Source organism: Dendropsophus ebraccatus, chromosome 4 (genome assembly GCF_027789765.1).
Source record: "Dendropsophus ebraccatus isolate aDenEbr1 chromosome 4, aDenEbr1.pat, whole genome shotgun sequence".
In the NCBI taxonomy this organism is placed as follows: domain Eukaryota; kingdom Metazoa; phylum Chordata; class Amphibia; order Anura; family Hylidae; genus Dendropsophus; species Dendropsophus ebraccatus.
The window spans coordinates 104,876,214-104,899,555 of NC_091457.1; the positions used below are offsets into that span (position 1 = coordinate 104,876,214).

At 41.1% G+C, this 23,342-nt stretch overlaps 1 protein-coding gene across 1 annotated transcript; it reads left to right on the plus strand.

Moving 5' to 3' along the window:
- Positions 1-309: 309 nt before the first annotated feature.
- Positions 310-20,392, plus strand: LOC138788581 (uncharacterized). Its single transcript, XM_069966609.1, has 22 exons — positions 310-417; positions 487-528; positions 888-1,176; positions 6,379-6,533; positions 6,616-6,657; positions 6,805-7,090; positions 7,550-7,704; positions 7,922-7,951; positions 8,490-8,519; positions 9,730-9,783; positions 10,336-10,392; positions 10,676-10,961; positions 11,044-11,201; positions 13,057-13,101; positions 13,208-13,249; positions 13,334-13,592; positions 14,198-14,352; positions 15,122-15,169; positions 15,910-16,195; positions 18,264-18,424; positions 19,230-19,268; positions 19,706-20,392. The coding sequence occupies exons 1-22, from the start codon at positions 351-353 to the stop codon at positions 20,311-20,313; spliced, it is 3,294 nt and encodes a 1,097-aa protein (XP_069822710.1). The 5' UTR covers positions 310-350; the 3' UTR covers positions 20,314-20,392.
- Positions 20,393-23,342: the final 2,950 nt, after the last annotated feature.

Genomic DNA, 23,342 nt, shown 5'->3' on the forward strand with positions numbered 1-23,342 from the left:
TAGCGGTGCGTGGCAGCGACCGACAATTTCAGCAGAACCAGAAGTCCCATTCCGATTAAAAAGACAGTTGCAGACATTTCTGCAACTATCCATTAGACTAGATATATAGGTTGTTAGAAACTATAATTCAGTTCCCTTTTAAATAACTTACTAAGCTTAACGTTTGCCTTGTGCTTTTGCCAAACATGATAAATTTGTATTGGCAAAGAAACTTTTGTCCTGTTTGTAAAGCAACACATGAACATTTCGACAGGTTTGATGCTCCTTTGCCCTTTTCTATCCAGCATATAAAGCAGGGAGACTAGATCAGATAGTGCGAGCCTCCAGCAGAAGCTTCTGTGCTCCACGCCATGGCCAGAGCTCCAGTCTGTGCAATCATTCTTCTACTCAGCGTCTGGGGATCGTATCATGGAGGTGGTGAGTAACCGGAATGAAGGATAGATATAGACTTCTAAAGATATATGCTGAACAGTTTCTCCTTTGTAGGTGCATCGAGTCCTCCGAGAAATGGTAATTATGCCCAACCAGGTAAGAAGATAATATTTATGGATAATCTTTACATATGGTTGTTCACTTATATTTTATATGTTAAATAGGAACACTCATAGGATTGTTGTATAAGGGAAATGAATCAGCCAAAGATAAATGCATCTTTTTTATCAGCCACCCATCATCCCGGGTAAAGAGCTGATGTGCAATGTCTTTAGAGGACCTGTGGCCTTCCCCCAAAAATATATTTGACAATTATTATAGGATTATTAAGGGTCAACAAAGAAGCACAGATCACTAAGATCAGTGCTCATCATATGCGGACTGTCAGCTAAAAGGGCATTTAGTATTTGATTTACTAAATTTCATTGCTTACTTCCTAAGTTTATCATTTGCAGCTCCTAATATTGCCCTGAGGGGGATCCCTACTCAGTCCAGTACTAATTCTTATCTTGGAAGTGCTCGGAACGCCAACGATGGATCCCTGGCTGCAAATTATTTAAGGTCCCAATGTTCTTATACGAAAAAAGACTCAGAACCATGGTGGATGGTGAATCTCAAAGCCAAGTACAAAATTATGTCTGTTGCCATTACTAACCGGGTCTTGGAATGCTGCAAAGAACGTATTTTTGGCACTGAGATCAGAATAGGAAATGATCCAAGAAATGGAGGAAAGTTAAACCCTAGGTAAATAATTTTATTTTAACATTATTGTTAATATATACATTTTAGGCTTGATGTGTTAGAGATGAGCAAAAATTTGTTTTAGGTCTATTAAAGTAGTTCGAGATAGATTTAAAGGCCAGTTCAAATATGCCAAAATTGCCTCCAAAAATGAGAGGTTTAACAATCTGAGGTCTCTTTGGACTCTTTTAGGCTTCTTAATGCCAAGACACCTTTAGTGATGTGAATGGGACATACAGATTTTTTTATGCTTTTTAAAATTAAAAATCTGTCCAATTGTATTCTATTTATACACACACAGAAAGCCGTCCAAAAAATATCCATTTTGGGAGTAGTTTAGCACACAGACATCACAGACAGTGCAGACGGTATGTAGCTGTACAGGTCTAGCAGTAGTGGCAGCAGGACTACAGTATGTACCATGCAGGGATAATACTGAAAATGGCTCCGTGGGAAGTGGAGATTTGCAGAGAAGCTGAGACAGATGGCACATTTACAATGACAATTACTGTACAGGGCTAGCTAATATGTTTCCATGACGGAAAAAAAATTACATTTTGGCACAATTTATTGAAATGTTTAGCTGGGACACTGACTGGGGTTTAACAGCAGCGTAGAAACATTAGTTTGATGCAGAGCAATACAATTTTTAGTGGTGCTAAATTAGATACCACATGTACATGTTTCTATCAGCCAATTGTCTCAAGTATATAAGTTTTTGGTGGCAATAACAATCTAATGCAAAACAATGAGTGCAACAGGATTTACATTGCCACTTGGCAATAGACTGAATCATAATGGTGCAGTATAAATGCTTGACACAAAAAGAAGAATTTGGCAATTATTGCAAGCAGTAACAATTTAATGCAATAGCACAAGTGATTTACTGTACATTGTCTCTAGAATAAAGCCTAAAGTATACTGACACTAGGAACAATGAATGTTGCTTCTTTTGCCCAAGCTCATCATATGTTAAACAGCATGGCAGCACCTCAGCTTACATATAAGAAAGGAGGGAGAGGAGTGTCTACTGAGGAGCATGTGAAAGGAGTAGACATGGGCCTGTTGTCACAGCCAGGGCCGCCATCAGGAATTTCGGGGCCCCATACAACCAAAGTGTCTGGGCCCCCCACATTAATAAAAAAAAAAAAATTGTGTGTTCGACCCACGCTTTGCTGGGAGGTATAATTTGGTTCAGATCAATTCTAGAGAACTGGCTCATATACCCCATTTTTCCCAGTGGCTTAAAATGTAACCTCTGTTATACAGTTAGCGTGTCTACAAGCCTAGCGGGGCTCATTATGATGGAGACTAAAACTTATATAGGAGTGGGGTAGGGGTTCCCCTGTATTCAGAATGCTGTTGAGTACTAGGCAATGCCCCGTTTGGAGTTATTGAATTTCGAGGGTCTGGGGGGCTGTTTGATTTGTATATGTTCACCAATATCCCCCCCCCCCCCAGTATGCTCATTAACATAGAATATGTTGTTATGGCTAATATAATGAGGCTGTTCCATGTTAGTGAGCATATACAAATCATCCCCCCCCAGGCAGACTAGTTTATCTCACCCAAGACAGTGATAGCGAATACATGGCGGTGAGAACGCTTTCTTGGAGATCCTGTTTGTGCAGCAGAGGTGTCTTTATCCTGCTCTGCATAGACCCTCGAAATTCAATAATCCCAGACAGGGCATTGCCTAGCACTCAACAGCATTCTGAATACAGGGGAACCCCTACCACACTCTTGTATAAGTTTTAGTCTCCATCATAATGAGCCCCGCTGGGCTTGTAGACACGCTATAAATTGTACGTTGCAAGGGTGAATATAACGCACTGCATACAGAGCACAAGAGACAGCTATACAAGTTAGTGTCTATTTGAATTGCACCTTGTTCACATTTAGGTTCTACAATTTTATAACTGTATAACAGAGGTTACATTTTAAGTCACTGGGGAAAATGGGGTATATGAGCCAGTTCTCTAGAATTGATCTCACACACAGACACCAGCACACATGTATACAGACACCAGCACACATGTATACACACATACAGACACCAGCACACATGTATACAGACACCAGCACACCAGGGCACGATGAAGTTTGAACTTCTGCAACCTGGAGAAATCACCTGATATCACCTGCAGTCCTATGTAACACCACATAACACAGTGGTATCTGAGTACAGATAATGTAGTAGATTTCACCTGCAGTCCTATGTAACAGCACAGATAACACAGTTTTATCTTTGAGTATAGATCATGCAGTAGATGTCACCTGCAGTCCTATGTAACAGCACAGATAACAAAGTGATATGTCTGAGTACAGATAATGTAGTAGCTGTCACCTCGGGGCGCCCCTACTAAATGATGTTCTACAAAATAAGAAAAGTGTCATACAGTGACTCACAGGTGACGTCTTCTTTGATCTGAAGCGCACTTTCCCTTTTCCTCTCCATCCGGCCCAGACCTCCATGATGATTTCTTCCAGATATGTTTCATCTTTTCAGAACCTGCGAGACAAACAATTTAGGCTCCGCACATTTCTAGCAACTTCCTTCCCTTTCTCCATCCTGTAGGCTCCCATAGTAACTGCGCTGTTTGGTGTTATGTGCAGTAAAGCGAGTAGGAATGTGGGATGCCCCCTGTATGTAGGATCCCCTGCTGTGCCCCCTGTATGTAGGATTCCCTGCTGTGCCCCCATGAGCTAATAATGCCCCTAGAGGTGGCCCCCATGAACTAATAATGCCCCCAGAGGTACCCCCATGAGCTAATAATGCCCCCAGAGGTGCCCCCATGAACTAATAATGCCCCCAGAGGTACCCCCATGAGCTAATAATGCCCCCAGAGGTGCCCCCATGAACTAATAATGCCCCCAGAGGTGGCCCCCGTGAACTAATAATGCCCCTAGAGGTACCCCCATACACTAATAATGCCCCCAGAGATGCCCCTATGAGTTAATAATGCCCCAGAGGTGCCCCCATGAACTAATAATGCCCCCAGAGGTGCCCCCATATACTAATAATGCCCCCAGAGGTGCCCCCATGAGCTAATAATGCCCCCAGAGGTGCCCCCATATACTAATAATGCCCCCAGAGGTGCCCCCATATACTAATAATGCCCCCAGAGGTGCCCCCATGAGCTAATAATGCCCCCAGAGGTGCCCCCATATACTAATAACGCCCCCAGAGGTGCCCCCATGAGCTAATAATGCCCCCAGAGGTGCCCCCATGAGCCAATAATGCCCCCAGAGGTGCCCCCATATACTAATAATGCCCCCAGAGGTGCCCCCATGAACTAATAATGCCCCCAGAGGTGCCCCCATGGACTAATAATGCCCCCAGAGGTGCCCCCATGAACTAATAATGCCCCCAGAGGTGCCCCCATATACTAATAATGCCCCCGGAGGTGCCCCCATATACTAATAATGCCCCCGGAGGTGCCCCCATGAACTAATAATGCCCCCAGAGGTGCCCCCATGAACTAATAATGCTCCCAGAGGTGCCCCCATATACTAATAATGCCCCCAGAGGTGCCCCCATATACTAATAATGCCCCCAGAGGTGCCCCCATACACTAATAATGCCCCCAGAGGTGCCCCCATACACCAATAATGCCCCCAGAGGTGCCCCCATACACTAATAATGCCCCCAGAGGTGCCCCCATATACTAATAATGCCCCCAGAGGTGCCCCTATGAACTAATAATGCCCCCAGAGGTGCCCCCATGAGATAATAATGCCCCCAGAGGTGCCCCCATATACTAATAATGCCCCCAGAGGTGCCCCCATACACTAATAATGCCCCCAGAGGTGCCCCCATATACTAATACTGCCCCCAGAGGTGCCCCCATACACTAATAATGCCCCCAGAGGTGCCCCCATATACTAATAATGCCCCCAGAGGTGCCCCCCATGAACTAATAATGCCCCCAGAGGTGCCCCCATATACTAATAATGCCCCCAGAGGTGCCCCCATATACTAATAATGCCCCCAGAGGTGCCCCCATGAGCTAATAATGCCCCCAGAGGTGCCCCCATGAACTAATAATGCCCCCAGAGGTGCCCCCATACACTAATAATGCCCCCAGAGGTGCCCCCCATGAACTAATAATGCCCCCAGAGGTGCCCCTAAAAAAACAAACATCCTACTCACCTAATCCGCGCTGTGCAGGCAGCAGCTCTTCCTCCTCTTCGGGCTCCATCTTGCAAGCCGCAGGGACGGGACTTCCGGCAGGCGTGATGACGTCACATCATCAGCCTGCCGGAGAGGTCACGGCCCGGCCTCCCATAGGCTGCTGGTATGAAGTGCCCTGTCACAGCCAGGTCACAGCCAGATGGCCCTGGTCACAGCCAGACCTTGATAAACAGGGAGGTGTCAATACTACCTCCTGGCTGTTTTGTTGCTGTGATCCATTATTAAAACATTGACTTGGTGATCCACGGAAGGCATGTACTGTTGCTTCTTAAAGAAAACAGTAACATTTTTGGTGACACTGACAATTAGATAAAAAAGGACAGGGGCAAGAAGAGTTGGGGTGATCTAGGAGCAGGGGAATCAATCAGAGAGGGAAAAAAAAGTGCAGAAATGTACAAGATTAAATCTCACCCCCATACTTGATTTACAGCTTAGACTGTTCTGTATTGCTCTATAATGTCTTTTAAAGGAGAAGTCAGGTGAAAATATTTATTAAAGTATTGTATTGCCCCCCAAAAGTTATACAAATCCCCAATATACACTTATTACAGGAAATGCTTATGAAGTGCTTTTTGCCTGCACTTACTACTGCATCAGGGCTTCACTTCCTGGATAAAATGGTGATGTCATGACCCGACTCCCAGAGCTGTGCGGGCTGTGGCTGCTGGAGAGGATGATGGCAGGGGGACACTAAGGGACTCAGGGCACTGGAGAGACACTGAGCATCCCTCTGCCCTCATCCTCACAGCACAGCTCTAGGAGTCGGGTCGTGACATCAACATTAAAAAGCACTTTATGTGCATTTCCTGTAATAGGTGTATATTGGTGATTTGTGGGGGGCAATAAAATACTTTAATAAAAATTTTTGCTGGACTTCTACATTCAGTTGATACTGCTTCATTGGCTGTACTATACTCACACAAAAGAGCAGTATATCTCTTTTGTGTGTGTGCAGTTTATAGTAAACATCATAGAGCTCCTTTAATGCCCTTTTAATGGCTTTCTTCTAGGTGTGGTGTTATCTCATCCATTGAATCTGGAGAAACACTTTCATTCTCATGCCAAGGAATGGTTGGGCAGTATGTAACGGTGACAATACCTGGACGGGAGGAGCATTTAGTGCTGTGTGAGGTCCAAGTCTACGGATTTCCTGCTGATGGGTCAGGTGTGTAATATAATAGGACATAAAAAACTAAAAACATTAAAATGTTCAGATAATTACATGTTCTTGTTGGCTTCAATTCCAGAGATTGTGACTGGTCCAACAGATCTAAAGACACCAAATGGAGGTAATGAATCAGGCAAGGGGGGGGTGGGGGTGGTAAAGGATTGTAGGCACTAGGCTGTACCTTTAAAAAGTGTGGTGGTCAGTTGTGATGTGGGGTGGCCGGTTTAGATGACCGTATACCTTTCTGTTTTATCTTTACATTTTGTAGCCCCAAATGTGGCTCTTAAGGGCACTGCCCAGCAATCCAGTCTGTACAACATGTACGGAGAAGCAAAAAATGCCATTGACGGATCTCTAGATAGCAACTACCTGTACATCCAATGCGCTGGGACATCTGTCCAGGAAAACCCATGGTGGATGGTTAATCTGATGTCAGAGTTCAAGGTCTTCACGGTCACAGTCACAAACAGAGGCGACTGCTGCTCAGATGGAATTAATGGAGCAGAACTTAGAATTGGGAACTCGGGTGAAAATGGAGGCACCAAAAACCCCATGTAAGTCACTTTATTTCTTCATTCCCTGTTATAGAAGCCTTATTGTATATGTGTGAGTCAGGAACACTGACTGATGCTTGATGCATGTCTACTAAGTCCATCAATGTCAGGATCCAACAACAGAAACTCTAAGTCATGTTATATAGTAGTCTTTTTACACTTCAGAGTCTCGTTCAGAGTCTCCTTTGCATCTGTCATTTGGTGCTGACAAACGGAGCACAAACAACCATTTCACCTAGGGACACAAATGGGGCTTAACAGATCTTATTGACTTTAATGGGATCACTCGGATTTTTCGCTCGTGTCTGTCATTTAACAGGACTGGAACAGGACAAAAAATGCTACATGTAATTTCAAACGGACTCTGCGACAAAGCCTCTGATACAGTGTGAACTTATCAATGGGTAGTGATAGTTATAGATATTTCATTTCACTTCTGCACTGTTGTACTCACTTCAGATGTGGAGTAATTACATCTATGGACTATGGACAGACTGTTGCCTTTGAGTGTCATGGTATGGTGGGCCAGTATGTGACCGTATTCATTCCTGGAGCTCAACGTTCTGTGACAATATGTGAAGTCCAAGTCTTTGGACTTCCAAATGATGGCTCTGGTAAGAATATCTATCTATCTATCTATCTATCTATCTATCTATCTATCTATCTATCTATCTATCTATCTATATGGAGCCCAGTCTCTTCAGAGACCTTATAGCTGCTGAATGGGTTGTCTGTATGGTGAATAAGAATGAATATGGACTTGGGAAGGTGGATGGAGCAGCCTTGAGTTATGTAAAATATATTAAAAAAGTGTTCTTGCATTTATTGTAGATGATGCCATTCCCACTGCCACCAGTGAAGGTAAGTTATTCATTAGGTTATACACTAAGGCTACGTTTCCATGTTTACGATCCACATGCAGACAAGGAACCGCTTAATGGGGTTATTAGAACAACTGAAAAGGTCCCTGTTCTGATCTCCGAAACTGCATTTCCACCCTTTGGCTGCCATGGATACTAACTTTAACAGGGGAGGGCGCATGTTGCAGGCAAAATTTTAATAGCTACCAATGTTACCAATGTCGCAGCGACCTTGGGCAGCTATTGGACATTGCTTGCAGATGTTGTTTCACCTGCATGCAGAAGGAAGTGCAGCACTGGAGAGCACAACCAGTAGCTCTCCAGATAACCCCTCTAAAAAGAAATTTGGTCTAACATTCTTTCTTACCATTTTCTAATCATTTGTGTAATACACAGGTGTCACACCTGCTACCCTCTAGCTGTTGACACTTTAAAGCTTCATCTTTTAGATTTTGGTTTCATTTTTATGTTGTTTTCTGCAGGTTTTACTCTTTTGAGGTAGTGATAGTTTCTGTCTTTTGTCTTTTCTTTTTTTACAGAAGCCTTTGTAGATAAGTCCAATAAGACAGGTAAGAAACAACTGATATATTTTTATCCTATTTTTTTCATATGATATACCTTTATTCGTAGTTGCTATGATTCCATCTGTCATGACTGTTGATCATACTGTTAAAAGGGCAGCAAGGTGGTAAGTATATGTAGAGAACAAGTAATAAGTGGGAAGGGTGGTGGAAAAGTGAGAAGCCAAAGACATCTAGGAAACAAACTCTGTAAAAACTTAATGAAGCAGTTCACAAAGTTTTTTATTGGCCTTTCCCCGCTAGGCGCTGACTCATATACTCACCACAAGTGTCCCGCGGCCCGGCTTTGTTCCGGTCCCGCTGTGCCATTCAAATCCGGTGCGCACTCATGTCATCCTCTGCTGTGACCCCTCTTCTGTGTCCTGTGAGTGAACCCCGGAAGTTATGCTTTAGAATGCATTCTCTATAGGAGCATGTAACTTCCGGCATTCAATCACAGGAAACAGAAGAGGGGTCACAGCAGTGGATGACCTGAGCGCGCTGGATTTAAACGGTGCCATGGGACACCAATCACCTGCAGTGAATATACAAACCAGGGCCTAGCGGGGGGGGGGGGGGGGAGGTAATAAAAAGTCTTTGTGAACTGCTTCTTTAAAGAAATCAGCATGGCAGGCAGTTATGGACAATGAAGAAGAGAGAAAGTCACTTACTCCAATCACAAAACACATCATCACGTTATCACATCATTGTGTTAGGTGATATGCAGGAGTACACAAACATAGCACTACACCTGCCCTCAGGTTGTATGTAATATTACAACACAGTTTCTTCTTTCCCCCAAAAGAAGACAGCCATCTCCTCTGCTCAGCCGGCTGTAGTAGTGTAGTAGCTGTAGTAGTAGTAGCTATGAGAATAGGGAGAGATGCAAATTTTGCAAATCTGCTAATTTTGTAGGCTTTCCCTCTCCACCCTCCACCATTGTAAAAAACCTGTGTATGTCTCTTTGAGTGTACACGGGCCATTTCTTCTATTACAGCTGATGGATCTCTGTATTTTACTGCGTAGTTACATCCTTATGCCTGAATAAAAAGTGCTGTGTATTATGAGAAGGCATTCCAACTGTGTGGAGAGTGCACCCACATGACAGCTCACATGTACCCTAGCAATATGGACACACTCTGCAAGAACATAACTATATAACACTAGTAAAGTATTAATAAACCCTTGGCTAATAACGATGCCCTTTCATTCCTTGTAGTTCTGGACTTCTGGAGTCTACTCGCTGACTACTTTGAAGACTATTTTGATTACAGTAAGTATTTCAGTCTAGTCTAAAGTAATACACAGCAGAGCTTGTTATACTATAAGGAATGGTTAAGCGAACGTATCATCAGTACATTCGCTTTAAGTCTTTTACACGGCGCCAGCGCAGGGAAGCCAGTGCCATGGTCCTTTTTTTTTTTAATCGGGGCCCACGTACGGCACTGTTCTATTCCTGGGCACCAGCCGGGGATGGACCAATGGAGGCGGGCTGGCTCATCCCCAGTGAGTGGAAACCCCCGCCCCTCTATGATGTGACTCCATTGATACTAACGGAGCCGCGTCTTAGAGGGGTGGGGGCTTCCTCCCACTGGGGGCGGCCTGCCCACCTTCAGTGGTTCACCCCCGGCCGGTGCCCGGGAATAGAACGGCGCCGTACACAGGAACTGGGCCCCGATTCAAAAAAAGGACCGTATTGGCTTTCCCTTGCTGCTGCTGTTCTATCCATGTGGAAGACTTAAAGCAAATGTACCTGATGGTACATTTGCTTTAAGAATGGTTGTTTCCTTAACATTCTATATTATTTCATTGTTCTGTCTTCCAGATAGTGAAGGTAGTGAAGGTAGTAAAGGTAGTGAAGTAGAAGTACCAGAACCTGAAGGTATGTAACTAAGAAGTCATCCATGACATTAGAAACTTTGTAGAATCATTTAGATTATTAGCTGCAGATTAATGTCCCCTAAGTATCTGATATTTTTTAGACAAAGTTATCCTCAAAGTACATATATATTGTCATTAATGATAGTGATGGGAGTAGGAAATGAGCAACGTTTTAGATTTCTCATCACCAAAAAGATAAACTTATTGGAAACAAAATTATGTTAGAATAACACAATTTCAATGAAGTTAGAAGTTGTTTTAAGATGTGTTGCATTTGATCCTAGGAGAAAACTTGGCTTTCAGAGGAATCAGTTCTCAATCCAGCACCTATGATAAGCTTGGAGCCTCTGAAAATGCCATTGATGGCTCCCCTGGCACCATATACTTATCTAGGCATTGCTCTCATACTGACTTGGATGTAGAACCATGGTGGAGGGTGGACCTCTTAAACGTCTACAACGTCACCAAAGTGAAAATTAGAAACCGAGGTGATTGCTGTGAGGAGAGGATCAATGGGGCAGAAATTAGAATTGGAAATTCACCAGAAAATGGCGGAACAAACAATCCAAGGTAAAAAGACTGGTCCAAGTAGAATGTAACAGATAGGAGAGTCCAAGTATTCAGATAATGCCAGTTCCATTTTTTTCCACAGATGTGCGAAAATTGAAACACTGGGTCGTGGCAAGGAAGAGGAATATATCTGCAGTATGGTAGGACGCTATGTCACTGTTACCATTCCGGGCAGAGCTGGGTATCTAACACTATGTGAGGTGAAGGTTTATGGCACAAATGTTTCAGAAGGTTACACAGGTAAAAAAAATTCAGGATATGTCCAAAAATAAAAAATGAGGATTTTCTGTATCTGGAACTGTCATAAATATTTAAAATATTATTATAAGGTTCAGTAGTCTGTGTTTTATACTTTTTGATTTCATAAGAGCTTTATTACAGTGGGAGCTCTATTTTTTCTGATACAGAGATGCAATTTTCTGATATAGACAGATTTACACAATAAAATTCTGTCTGCTTACAGTCACCACTAGGGGGGAGCTAAGGACTTTACTGTTTTATTGAGTTTACTATGTAACATGTAACAGTAAGCTTGTAAACTTTGCCAAGCAATGGCTGTAGAGAGACAGAATGGGTGAAAACATTCAATGTAAGAGGAGATATGACTGAACCTAAACGATTTTAAGTTTTGTGCTATGCGTATAGTGGAGAGGTAATATTGTGTACCACAAAGGGGCTTTTAAATATTGTTCATACATATTCTTTGACAATTGCCAATGTTATCTCCATTAAAGGAGAAGTCTGGCAAAAATTTTTATTAAAGTATTGTATTGCCTCCCAAAAGTTATACAAATTACCAATATACACTTATTACAGGAAATGCACATAAAGTGTTTTTTTTCCCTGCACTTACTACTGATGCAAGGCTTAACTTCCTGGATAAAATGGTGATGTCATGACCCGACTCCCAGAGCTGTGCGGGCTGTGGCTGCTGGAGAGGATGATGGCAGGGGGACACTGAGGGACACATGGCACTGGAGGGACACTGAGCATTCCTCTGCCATCATCCTCTCCAGCAGCCACAGCCCGCACAGCTCTGGGAGTCGGGTCGTGACATCACCATGTTATCCAGGAAGTGAAGCCTTGATGCAGTAGTAAGTGCAGGGAAAAAAGCACTTTATAAGCATTTCCCATAATAAGTGTATATTAGTGATTTGTATAACTTTTGAGGGGCAATACGATGCTTTAAAAAAAAATTCACTAGACTTCTCCTTTAACAGGCTGCAGAGCTGCTACATGGGGTTAAATTTGACAGTTCTGCATGATCCTGCATTGCTGTCGGCACACCGACAGCCGAACACTATACTATAAATAATCAGTTTCCTGTCACTAAAAACCTGCCAGCACATTGTTCATATGATGTGCAGCACTGCTGAATGCACCAGCTCTGCCTGGGTGGTTGCTGAGGAATTACTATTATCACCATTATTCTCATTATGTGCAGAGGCAGCATCTATAGGCCCTATTACACAGAGCAATCATCTGCTGAATCAGACCGATATATCCCTGTGTAATAAAAACAACAATCTGCCCTAGAGCAAGCAATCATTCGCTCACCAGCTGATTGTTGTCTGATGGGGTTAAGCCAAAAAAAAGAAAACTAGGGCACCACCGGAATAAATCTGAGTGCTAAACCAATGCATATAAAAGGTCAAAATAAGGATAAGGAAAATAAGGAAGCCGTTATCATTGGACAACACATAGTGAACTTTTTTTGTATTTTTTCTATTCAAAGATATTTTTTTAATATATATTTTTTTGCTTGTACACTGCATTATTTATAGGATATATGCTTATTTTGGATATTGTTTTTGTTCATGTGTTGTGATCCAGGGTTGGGTTGGCTGATTGGTCCCAGCTGGGACGCCGGCGGGACCTATGTTTGACATTTTAATGGTTTTAATGTAGGATGGTGTTGGGCTTGTCTCCCTAGCTTCCTACTCCTGTACTTTTTTGTATCTTTTGTATGCGTTATTCTGTTTAATAAATATCGTTGTTTAATGTGCTACCTTCTTTGTGCATATGCTTTTTTTTCTTCTTTGTATGATGGGTTTAAGCACATGACCAACATTGCTCACATTCTATTTCCTTTCAGATGTTCCAATGGCAGTGGGTTTCTTTGACAGTGAAGAACATAGCGGTACGTCTGGTAACTTTGTATCAATTAGCGGAAACATAATTATTGCAAAAAGAAATCTTGTAACATTTAGTAGTTCCGTATTCTGAGTTTGCTTCAATTTCCACAGCTGCTTCTGAGCTGAAAAAAATTCTAAAGCACTCAAATACTGGTAAGGATCTCGGAACCGATACTTCTGATCTTATGGTTTAAGACATTTTCCTGATTCAACTAATTTAATTCCCATTTCCTTAAGCACCTAATGTAGCAATGACTGCAACTACAACACAGTCCAGCACAGATGGAGGGAATTCAAGTGATGCGATTGATGGAAACATGAAGCAATGCTCCAAGACTACAGTGGAGGAGACTCCATGGTGGACCCTAGATCTTGGATCAAATCACAAAATCTTCTCCATCGCGGTGACAAGCCAAAATGACCCCAGTGCTAAAGATCTTCATGCAGCAGAGATTCACGTGGGGTTTTCTGCTACTGGTTGGAATAAGAACCCAATGTATGCGTTATATTTATTATATGTATAGTATTAAGAGAGTTACTACCTAAAATCATATAAACAGTGAATCATTGGCGTTAGATATTTATTATTATTATTATTATTATTATTATTATTATTATTAGTAGTAGTAGTAGTAGTAGTAGTAGTAGTAGTAGTAGTATATTATATAAATGTCTATTTTTGTTTTTTAGTCTGTAGATAGGATGCAATAGGTAGAACTCATTGAAACTTACAACACCATCAAACCTTGGCTTACCTGGTTAACTTGGTGTAAAATAATAATAGAGCATCTAAGACACTCTCCTATTTCCAATGCTTCCTATTGTGAAGGTGTTGCATCAGTAAGAAGGAAACACCTTGAGATTTGCAAGCTGAAAAGGATCTTTTGTGTCTTGTTAGCCATATAGTGGGCAATATGGCATCAGGCAGGATAGCTCTGTATCAGCAACTAAACCCCTAGCAATCTGACTCTTATGGCATGTTGGTTTGCAGGAACCAGGCTTATCGATAGGTCCCCTCATTTCCTGATAGGATCCTAGACTTTGCATATATATCCTATTACATTATAATATCTTCTACCATCGATGTGTAATATTTCATAGATGTGGCACAGTCTCCACTATTGGTCCCGGAGAGACGTTTTCATTCAACTGTAATGAGATGGAAGGTCGATACGTGACCATTGTTGTCCCAGACAAGGTCACTTCCCTCAGCTTGTGTGAAGTCCAAGTATTCGCTCTTTCCGTGGATACTCCAAGTAAGTTCCTGATTTAGTGACTTAAAAGAATATTCCCATCTCAACTAATATAGTTATACTTGTAGGGATCATCAAGTTGAATATTTTTGCAACTACTTTAAATTCCTTTATTTATATGGTGCTAACTTTTTCTGCAGTGCTGTGTATTATTCAAATTCATCTTTGTCCACCTTAAAGGGTCTCACAATCTAAATTCACCTATCTGTATATTTTGGATGTGGGAGTACTAAGGCACACAAAAGCCATGACACTTCTCAATAAGCCACACGCCTTTACTGCAAAGAAATATCCCTAGTCATGAGAGACATACAAGTGTCCCAAAAATTTCTGAAACACATAATAACTGTTGTGGATGTGCAAATGATACAAATGGTTGTGCAAAGTGGATTTTTCTTTACTATAATTGAAACCAATGTTTAAGGTTCTCTCGTCTCCAAACTCCATCCCTACCTTTGTTTAGGGACCCAAACCAATCAGGCCTTAATCCCATATACTTTTTTTTACATAGTAACATTGGTATATTATGGCTTATGAAGTACATTAGTAATTGTCTAGTGCCAGGATTGTCAACAGATTTAGGTGCATTACTTTTTTTGTGCAAGACTTTTTTGCCGGGAACATACTGTATGTCCTCTAGTAATTTTACTTTGACAGGATAACAGAAAGAGGGACCTATATAATACTGGTGGAAATTTGACAGACCTCTATCACATCCAAATATTTGAACCTTCTTTTTAGTAATAATATAAACACAGATTTTATATTTTAGGTGGAGACTGGAATGGAGATCTTGAAGTTCAAAAGAATCATCATGGAGGTAAATGTTACACAGGAACATAGAAGACTGTCAGCAGAAAAAGACCATTTGGTCTATCTAGTCTGCCCTTTTAGTAGCTGTAATCTTAGCTGCGTGATCAGATCATGAAAGTAGTGTATGTTAATACTGATATCTCTGCATGGTAGCACTGCCAGGCAATTTTTAAAATCTTGGCCCAGATTGAAACATGAGATTAAAAATGTCTTTCAGTCATTCTCTTAGATACGTTATAATTGTATTCAACCAATACATCTTTACCAGTATGCCTGCCATTACTGCTGGTACAGAGGTGTTCATATCTCTTATACTGCTTTATAAGCTCCAGGGACACATCCCTGCAAAAGTAGATGAAGCAACCTGAAATTACCAAATGTAGGGCAGAATAAGAACTAGGAGTACTGATAGCTTCACATGTGCCAAAGTTCATTGGAACCATCCTATTGAGCTTAGGAACATAGAGACAATCATCTCTTTGTGTAAGCCTGCAAGATCTCATCTGACTGACTAGCTCTTCTCTATGTGGGTGTAATGGCGGCCATATTGTCTGTCACCCACCTGACCCAGAGGTTAAGAGATTTTTTTTACAATATTTGAAAATATGACTTAAGGACTTGCAATGTGCTGCACCTGAATATGTAGGTATATTTTACGTATGTCTTTGGGTTATGATATAATGATGTATTTTGATAAACGTACAGATAAGAAATAATTTTATATTTGCCTTCTCTTTCATTTTCAAGTGAAAAACCTGGCTCCGCAAGGCATTCCTGCCCAGTCGTCCTATTTCGGCCAAAGAGCTGAAGTAAGAACACCGATTGATGGGTCCCTGTCCAGCAATTACATGGCTGGTGAATGTACACACACTAGAAAGGAGCTACAACCCTGGTGGAATTTAGATCTGAAGTCCACATACCGTATATCATCTGTAGCCATCACCAACCGAGGGGACTGCTGCCGAGAAAGAATCAATGGTGCTGAGATTCGCATAGGTGACTCTGATGATAATGGAGGAGTCGGGAACCCCAGGTAAGAATCTTATGGGTTGTTGACCAATAACAGATCTGTAAAATTTTCAGATGGATGCTGATGCCAAGAAAAGAGAAGCCTAGTGGAGAGGAGACCATAGTAGTCAATTAAAATACAGAAACAGTCAAGTGCTCTCCATCCAATGATTCTATATATATTTCCTTTTTTAACCGTCACTTATCTAACATGAATGGGGCAAATACCCTGATTTTCTAAATTGTGACCTTTAAACCCTATTAATGTTACTTGTATGGCTTTTCTAGTCAATGAGTGGAGTTAATAATAATGTAGATTTTGTTTTGGATGTTTGTTATGTTGGCAACTGTGGTTTACATTTAAATCCATTAATCTGGTGCACAAGTCATTAAAATAGTGGCAAAAAAGTGGTGCAATGTGCTGAAATAAAGTGACATCAACCGACAGTGAAATGTAGAAGGTCCACAGCTCAAATATATGTAAAACTTCAGACTTCCTTAGAACATCTTTTAAACCACCAGATTGGATAAAATACACACTTTTTAATGTTTTAAAAGATGTTTTAAACAAAATTAGAAGTTTTATATCAGACTTGTGGACCTTTTGCATTTGACTGTTTGGACTAGTGCGGGGAAATTGCCCAGGCTGTAAGTCCTCCTTCCTGGGAACCAGTGACTCATTTGCACACACAATTCACCTGCTGACACACTTATGCCGACCACTTTGCTTTCTCTGAGGGCTCAGACACGGAGAAATCATTTTTAAATCTATTTAAGTAGTTTCCAAGAAACTATTTCTGCTAAAATCATAAACCAAGGTCAAACTGAAGGTATTATCCCAATTCCCCTCATTAGCCTTGTAGGTCTCCTGTGTAGGTTCCCCCATTACTTCCAATATTAACTACCCCCCCCCCCCCACACACACACACCCTGTAGGTAGTTTCTCTTATTAGGCACATTACCCTATAGCAAATAAAGGAACCAACAATAACACAAACATATGTTTTCAAGTGTATACAAACAATACAGACTTTATAAAAACTTTACAAGGGCACTATTCCTAATGTCAAAAAGGACAAGTGAATAGCAAAATTATTTTAATTAACATTAAAGAGTCACTGTCGTGATTTTTATTTTTTATTTTTGCAGAAAGCAATAGTCCAGGCGATTTTAATAAACTTTGTAATTGGGTTATTAGGCAAATATGCCATTATCTGCATTCAAAAAGACTTTTCCCAAGTCTCCCCCCCCCCTCCTCTCCTTTCTGTCATCCACTGCTCACAATCAAGAAATCTGAATCAGACGCGGAGGAGAGACGGAGGAGAAATGTCAGCAGCAGAGAACAAAGGATTACAGGGGGGTGGGGGGCTATTCAGAGTGCTATTCAGAGTTTAGATAGGTCAGTGGTGACATCAGAGGAGAGAGCCTGGTAATGTATCTTTTAATTAACTCTTTGTTGTCCTGTTTTGGTGTCTCATTTCCCTGTCTCCATAGGAGAACAATGAAGACAAGGGGAGAGCTTCAAACTACTTTTTCATGATAAAAATTTATTTTTCGGCTAATAAACCCAATTACAAAGTTTCTTAAACTCGCCTGGACTATTGATTTCTGCAAAAGAAAAAAAAATTCACGACAGTGACTCTAACAGAATTAAAGGGGTTATCCAGTTAGGTAATATATATGTTGAGTCATCTACCCTCCTGGAGACTAACAATTCATTCCATACATGTCATTACATTATGAGTCTCCTTACCCCTGTTCTGAGCCTGCTAGTATATTTTACCAAATAGATAACCTCTTCAATAAAACACAAACAAATAAGAAAATAACCTATTGCCATCTTTTGGAATGTTTTAACCACTTTTTATTATTATTTGATTCCTATATAATTCAGCTGAAAAGTGAGGATCTAGTTAATAAAATTGTGGCTGATAGCCATTGACCTGTTCACCTTCTCGGTTTCAGAATGCAAACTAAAGTGTTTGCAAGGTTTACCAGTTGATTCTAACACACAAAAAGGAAAATTTGTGTGCAAAGAACTTTGGCAAAAAAGTGACCCCAAAACCAGCTAAGCACAGTGCCATCTCTTTCAGGTGTGGAGTGGTGTTCCGAATGAATTATGGAGAGACGTTGTCTTTCAACTGTAGAGGAATGGAGGGAAGATACATAACAATAGTAATACCAGAGCAAAAGCAGTACCTGTCATTGTGTGAAGTTCAAGTCTTTGGTGAACCCTTGGAAATAACCCAAGAAGGTAATTAGATTGTAATATGTACTGGTACAAACAACTGGCCAACTTAAGTTGTGCCAATTTCTAGTGACTGTAGACACTGTACTCGTCTATTCCCCATGACCAGGCACTTATAGCCCTTGCATATCATTTATATAAGTATAGTACCTACAGTTACGAATTAAGAAAATATATTATAGATGTTACTTCACTTATGTTAAAACATAACTTCTTTATATTCAATAATACTGTACATTGTTGTCACCCATGGGGGCTCGATAATCTCCTCCCTCTAGTGGGGCTGTTTATTGATTATGGTCAGGAGCAGAGGGAGGAGTTGGTGCATTCCTCCGGTACATCAGTAATAATTGTAACATATCGCAGTTCACACAGCATATGAACAAGGTAGAAATATCTTTTTTAGATATACAACTTACACTTTCTGAAAAGGATTGTGAGATGAAATTTTCTTTTTTCCTTGTAATATGTACTAATTTATATAGCAGAAATATAGGTGGATGAGCTGGTGGAGTATCTGTTGGGTGGAGCATGAGGTGTTGGGTGCCACTCTAGGCTCCAGCAGTCCATTCTGCCATGTAAAATAAGGCTGAAGTAACAATTTAAACCTCTTCCCCAATTAAAGAGGAAGCTATAATTCTATATTATACCCTAGTAATGGTGGGGGATCACAGTCATTTTCACAGTGAAATGAGCAGGGACTTTAGTAACACTTAATATTTCAGGAGGGGCGTGAGCAGTATAGAGCATCAATTTCAAATAAAACTGTGATAATTTAAACCTTTAATCTATAATTTTATAATTCTTATAGGTACAGCTGGAGTGGCTGCAATTCCTCCCGCAGTGACAAGTAAGTAACACAAATCAGAGATCACATAGAAATAGCAGAGGTGTTGTTAAAGTGTACGTGTCAGAACGGGCCAGTGCCGTAACAGCGTTGAGTTCCTCTGTTAGTCCGGAAGTTCGAGTGTTTATAGATATGGAGACACAAGAAAACCATAATGCACCCAACCCCCATTGGATCCACTTCAGGTTGAGCCCATTAGGGTCTCATTGAATCTCTGTATCAATGGAGACCCGAACTACCACATTAAAAGAGGAACACGCCGCTGATCAGGCAGTGGCCTATCATGACAGGTACACTTTAAGCTTTCTTTGGCTGGAGTAAGTCCACTCCAAGTAATAACTGCATCCGTTTTTTGGAAATAAACAGTTATAAAGTGGATTGCAAAAACGTAGTGTGAACCTAGCCTTACTTTGCGTTTGCTTTGTTTTTTTTTTTCTTAGGTCTTGAAGGAAGATCTTTCCTTTTCCCAGAGGAGAGTAATACAAATTATGTTGTACTGACTCCGGCTCAACCAATGAGCTTGTCCTCCTTTACTCTCTGCATGAAACTGTCTTTGAATGTCTCAGAGGACAGAGAGACCATCTTATTTTCCTATCGTACCTTATATCATGATGAGTTAAACCTATGGCTGGAGTCTAATGGGGATGTAGGATTTTACATGAGTGGGGCAGGAATAATGTTTCCAAAACTCGATAAAAGCAAGGAATGGAATCACCTTTGTTTGACTTGGGAATCCAAGCATGGCCGCTGTGAACTGTGGGTCAATGGCAGAAGATTTGCAAGAAAGATTTACCGTAAAAGACACACTGTGCAGCCAGACGGGATTGCAATTCTGGGCCAAGATCAAGACGAACTTGGCAAGGACTTTGATAAATCCCAGAGTTACATTGGAAAAATTAAAGATCTGAACATGTGGAACAAAGTTCTTTCACTAAAGTCCCTTCGATCACTGTTTAAAGGCAAAAAAATGCCAAAGAGGGAGATTTTTGATTGGAGCAACTTGTCATTCTCAATGAAGGGAAATGTAGAAGTTGTTGAAGATAATTGATTATAATAATCACTAACAAACCAATAAAGTCAGCAATGGAGAATATGTGTTTAAGCCTGACAATAAAATCATAAATTCATTTTGTGTCAGTTTTTCTATACCTCACCGTTTACCAAAAAATACTTAATCTACTGAGTTGACACAACAGCAAAAATACTAAAAGCATTACTAAAAGACCCGCCAGTAATGATAAAAAAGATCCACCAGTAATGATAAAAAAATATATTGACCAGCACAATGAGGGGTCAGCAGCTTGATCTTTTGTAATAAATTTTGGATTTCATAACTTATGCTGGAGCTGGAAGGTTTTGTCCTTTTTTTTTTGGACATTAATTTACCTGCATTTTACTGACTTAAAATACATTAGAGGGGTACACCCCAATAGTTGTAGGTACATTCTGAGTGAAAATTTTTGAGGTAACATTGAAAAAATTCCTATTTAGGGGATTCTTTTATACAATGTTCACAGTGTGGTCAAACGTACCCATTATCTTGATTCCTCAGGTGAATACAATTACGATGATACCCAATTTGCATAAAATTTTAATATATGCATAAAATTGCCCTGTCCTTACTGCTATAACTTTTTTATTTTTCCACCTAGCAGGCTGTATGAGGCTTCATGTTTTGCACTTATTTTATTGGTACCATGCTAATGCAGGTATATTTTTTCTGTATTCGCCGATCACCATATGTAATCAAAGACATTATATTTTATAAGTTAGAAGAATTCCTCATGTTGCAATACCATATTTGTTTTATTATTTCTTTTAAAAATGGTGAAATGGGGCAATTAAATTATTTTTCATTAAGGGGATATTTTACATATTTTTAAAACCTTTTTTTTAACATTTTCTTAGTTACCATGGGGAATGTCTATGAGCATCTGCTTGATTGCTTATAGGGATCAATGTATTGCTGTAGTATTATATTGATCTATCAGATTGCTCATAGGCAGGCTGTAGTAATAGGTCAACCTTGGCAGGCATGAAGGCCTAATACAGGCCAATAGGCTTCGTGACAGCTTCTGAGCATGCTCAGTAAGTCAAGGCGTTAAATGTCCCTTTTTTTGTAAGGGATTCCACCGTCTGTCCAAACAATTGACATGTCAATTCTTTGGCTGGACAGCGAAATCTGCCATCAAATATCATTGAGTCTATGGAACAGGCGGAGATTCAAGCGGAGACTGCCCGACCGAATATGCTTGAAGTCTCTGTGCGGATTCCGCAGTGTGAACATACCATTACCTAGGAAATAGATTTTCATTATTAAATCTTCAACATTGTTCCAAAAACGATTTGTCGGGCTCCTAACTTTGCTTTTTTTTTTGCTTTTTTAATCAACTGCAATTGATCAATTGCAATTTGGATCTTAAAAATAGTTTTATTCAAATGTATTGTGAGACAGAATTTAAATAAAAGACAAAAAAAGACAAACAGAAAAGCACACGTAAAATGTCAATTTCATGCAATTAGTCATTCAAGAAGTTGGGAGTTGTGGTCCACGGGGCAAATAAGCCTGCCACTTCCTTGCAAAAGAGACCAGTGTAAACATACTTTTTATTCTCCCAGCTGCCTCTCTATGCAAAAAAAGAGCTGATTGGACTCTTGGTATATTCTTACTGAGCTCAGCCGTGTTAAAGGGAGAATGGAAGTCCACGTTACATTTTATCATCTACAGGGCATGAAACTGTACAATATAAATACAATTACCCAGCAAATACTCACTACCCAGCATACAGACAAACATGCAAACTCTTCTCTGGACTAAAATACTTAGCAGCCTGTTGGCTAAGGCTCTTTTTACTACACTGGTGCTCAGGGCCGGGACAAAGGGTAGGCCAGGGTAGGCGATGGCCTAGGGCGCCATCTAGTGGTAAGTTACAGGGGGCGCAATTTCAATTTCTTTAAAAAAAAATAAAATCATTGACCTGCCAGGACCTACAGAGGCTCCGCCCCCTCTTCACCATGTGACCTCTTCCCTGTCTGACTGCTGGAGGCTGTACCGACTGCTGGGCTGCTGTCTGGTGAGTTCACTGACTGACTTTAATCATTCTTTTGGTGTAGGAAGGCTGGGAGAGCTGGGAATGCTGGGAGAGGGAGGTCACCTAGGTCACAGGTCTGCCCCATATAACACTGCCCCATATCCCTGCACTGCTCCTCTATACACAGCACTTCCCATAGGCTATTGTTCCCCAACCTGTGGGTCACCAGCTGCTCCAAAACTACAACAGTCACAGCATGATAGGAGTTGTAGTCCTGCCACAGCTCGGGAGCCACAGGTTGGTGAACACTTATATTCTATTTATTGTGTATAGGCTAATCCCCCTGACACCAGTGATTTACAGTCAGGGGGTACAGTATACATGGTCCTGTTACAGTCAGGGGGTACAGTATACATGTCCTGTTACATTCAGGGGGTACAGTATACATGTCATGTTACAGTCAGGGGGTACAGTATACATGTCCTGTTACAGTCAGGGGGTACACTATACATGGTCCTGTTACATTCAGGGGGTACAGTATACATGATCCTGTTACAGTCAGGGGGTACAGTATACATGTCCTGTTACATTCAGGGGGTACAGTATCCATGGTCCTGTTACAGTCAGGGGGTACAGTATACATGTCCTGTTACAGTCAGGGGGTACAGTATACACGGTCCTGTTACAGTCAGGAGGTACAGTATACATGGTCCTGTTACAGTCAGGGGGTACAGTATACATGGTCCTGTTACAGTCAGAGGGTACAGTATACATGTCCTGTTACATTCAGGGGGTACAGTATACATGGTCCTGTTACAGTCAGGGGGTACAGTATACATGGTCCTGTTATATTCAGGGGGTACAGTATACATGGACCTGTTACAGTCAGGGGGTACAGTATACATGGTCCTGTTACAGTCAGGGGGTACAGTATACATGGTCCTGTTATATTCAGGGGGTACAGTATACACGGTCCTGTTACAGTCAGGGGGTAGAGTATACATGGTCCTGTTACATTCAGGGGGTACAGTATACATGGTCCTGT

Coding starts and splice junctions, on each gene's coding strand:
- LOC138788581 (XM_069966609.1), top strand. CDS start 351: ATGGCCAGAGCTCCAGTCTGTGCAATCATTCTTCTACTCAGCGTCTGG. Junction 7,705..7,921: donor ACTTCCAAATGATGGCTCTG/GTAAGAATATCT, acceptor CATTTATTGTAG/ATGATGCCATTCCCACTGCC. Junction 16,196..18,263: donor GGAGGAGTCGGGAACCCCAG/GTAAGAATCTTA, acceptor CATCTCTTTCAG/GTGTGGAGTGGTGTTCCGAA.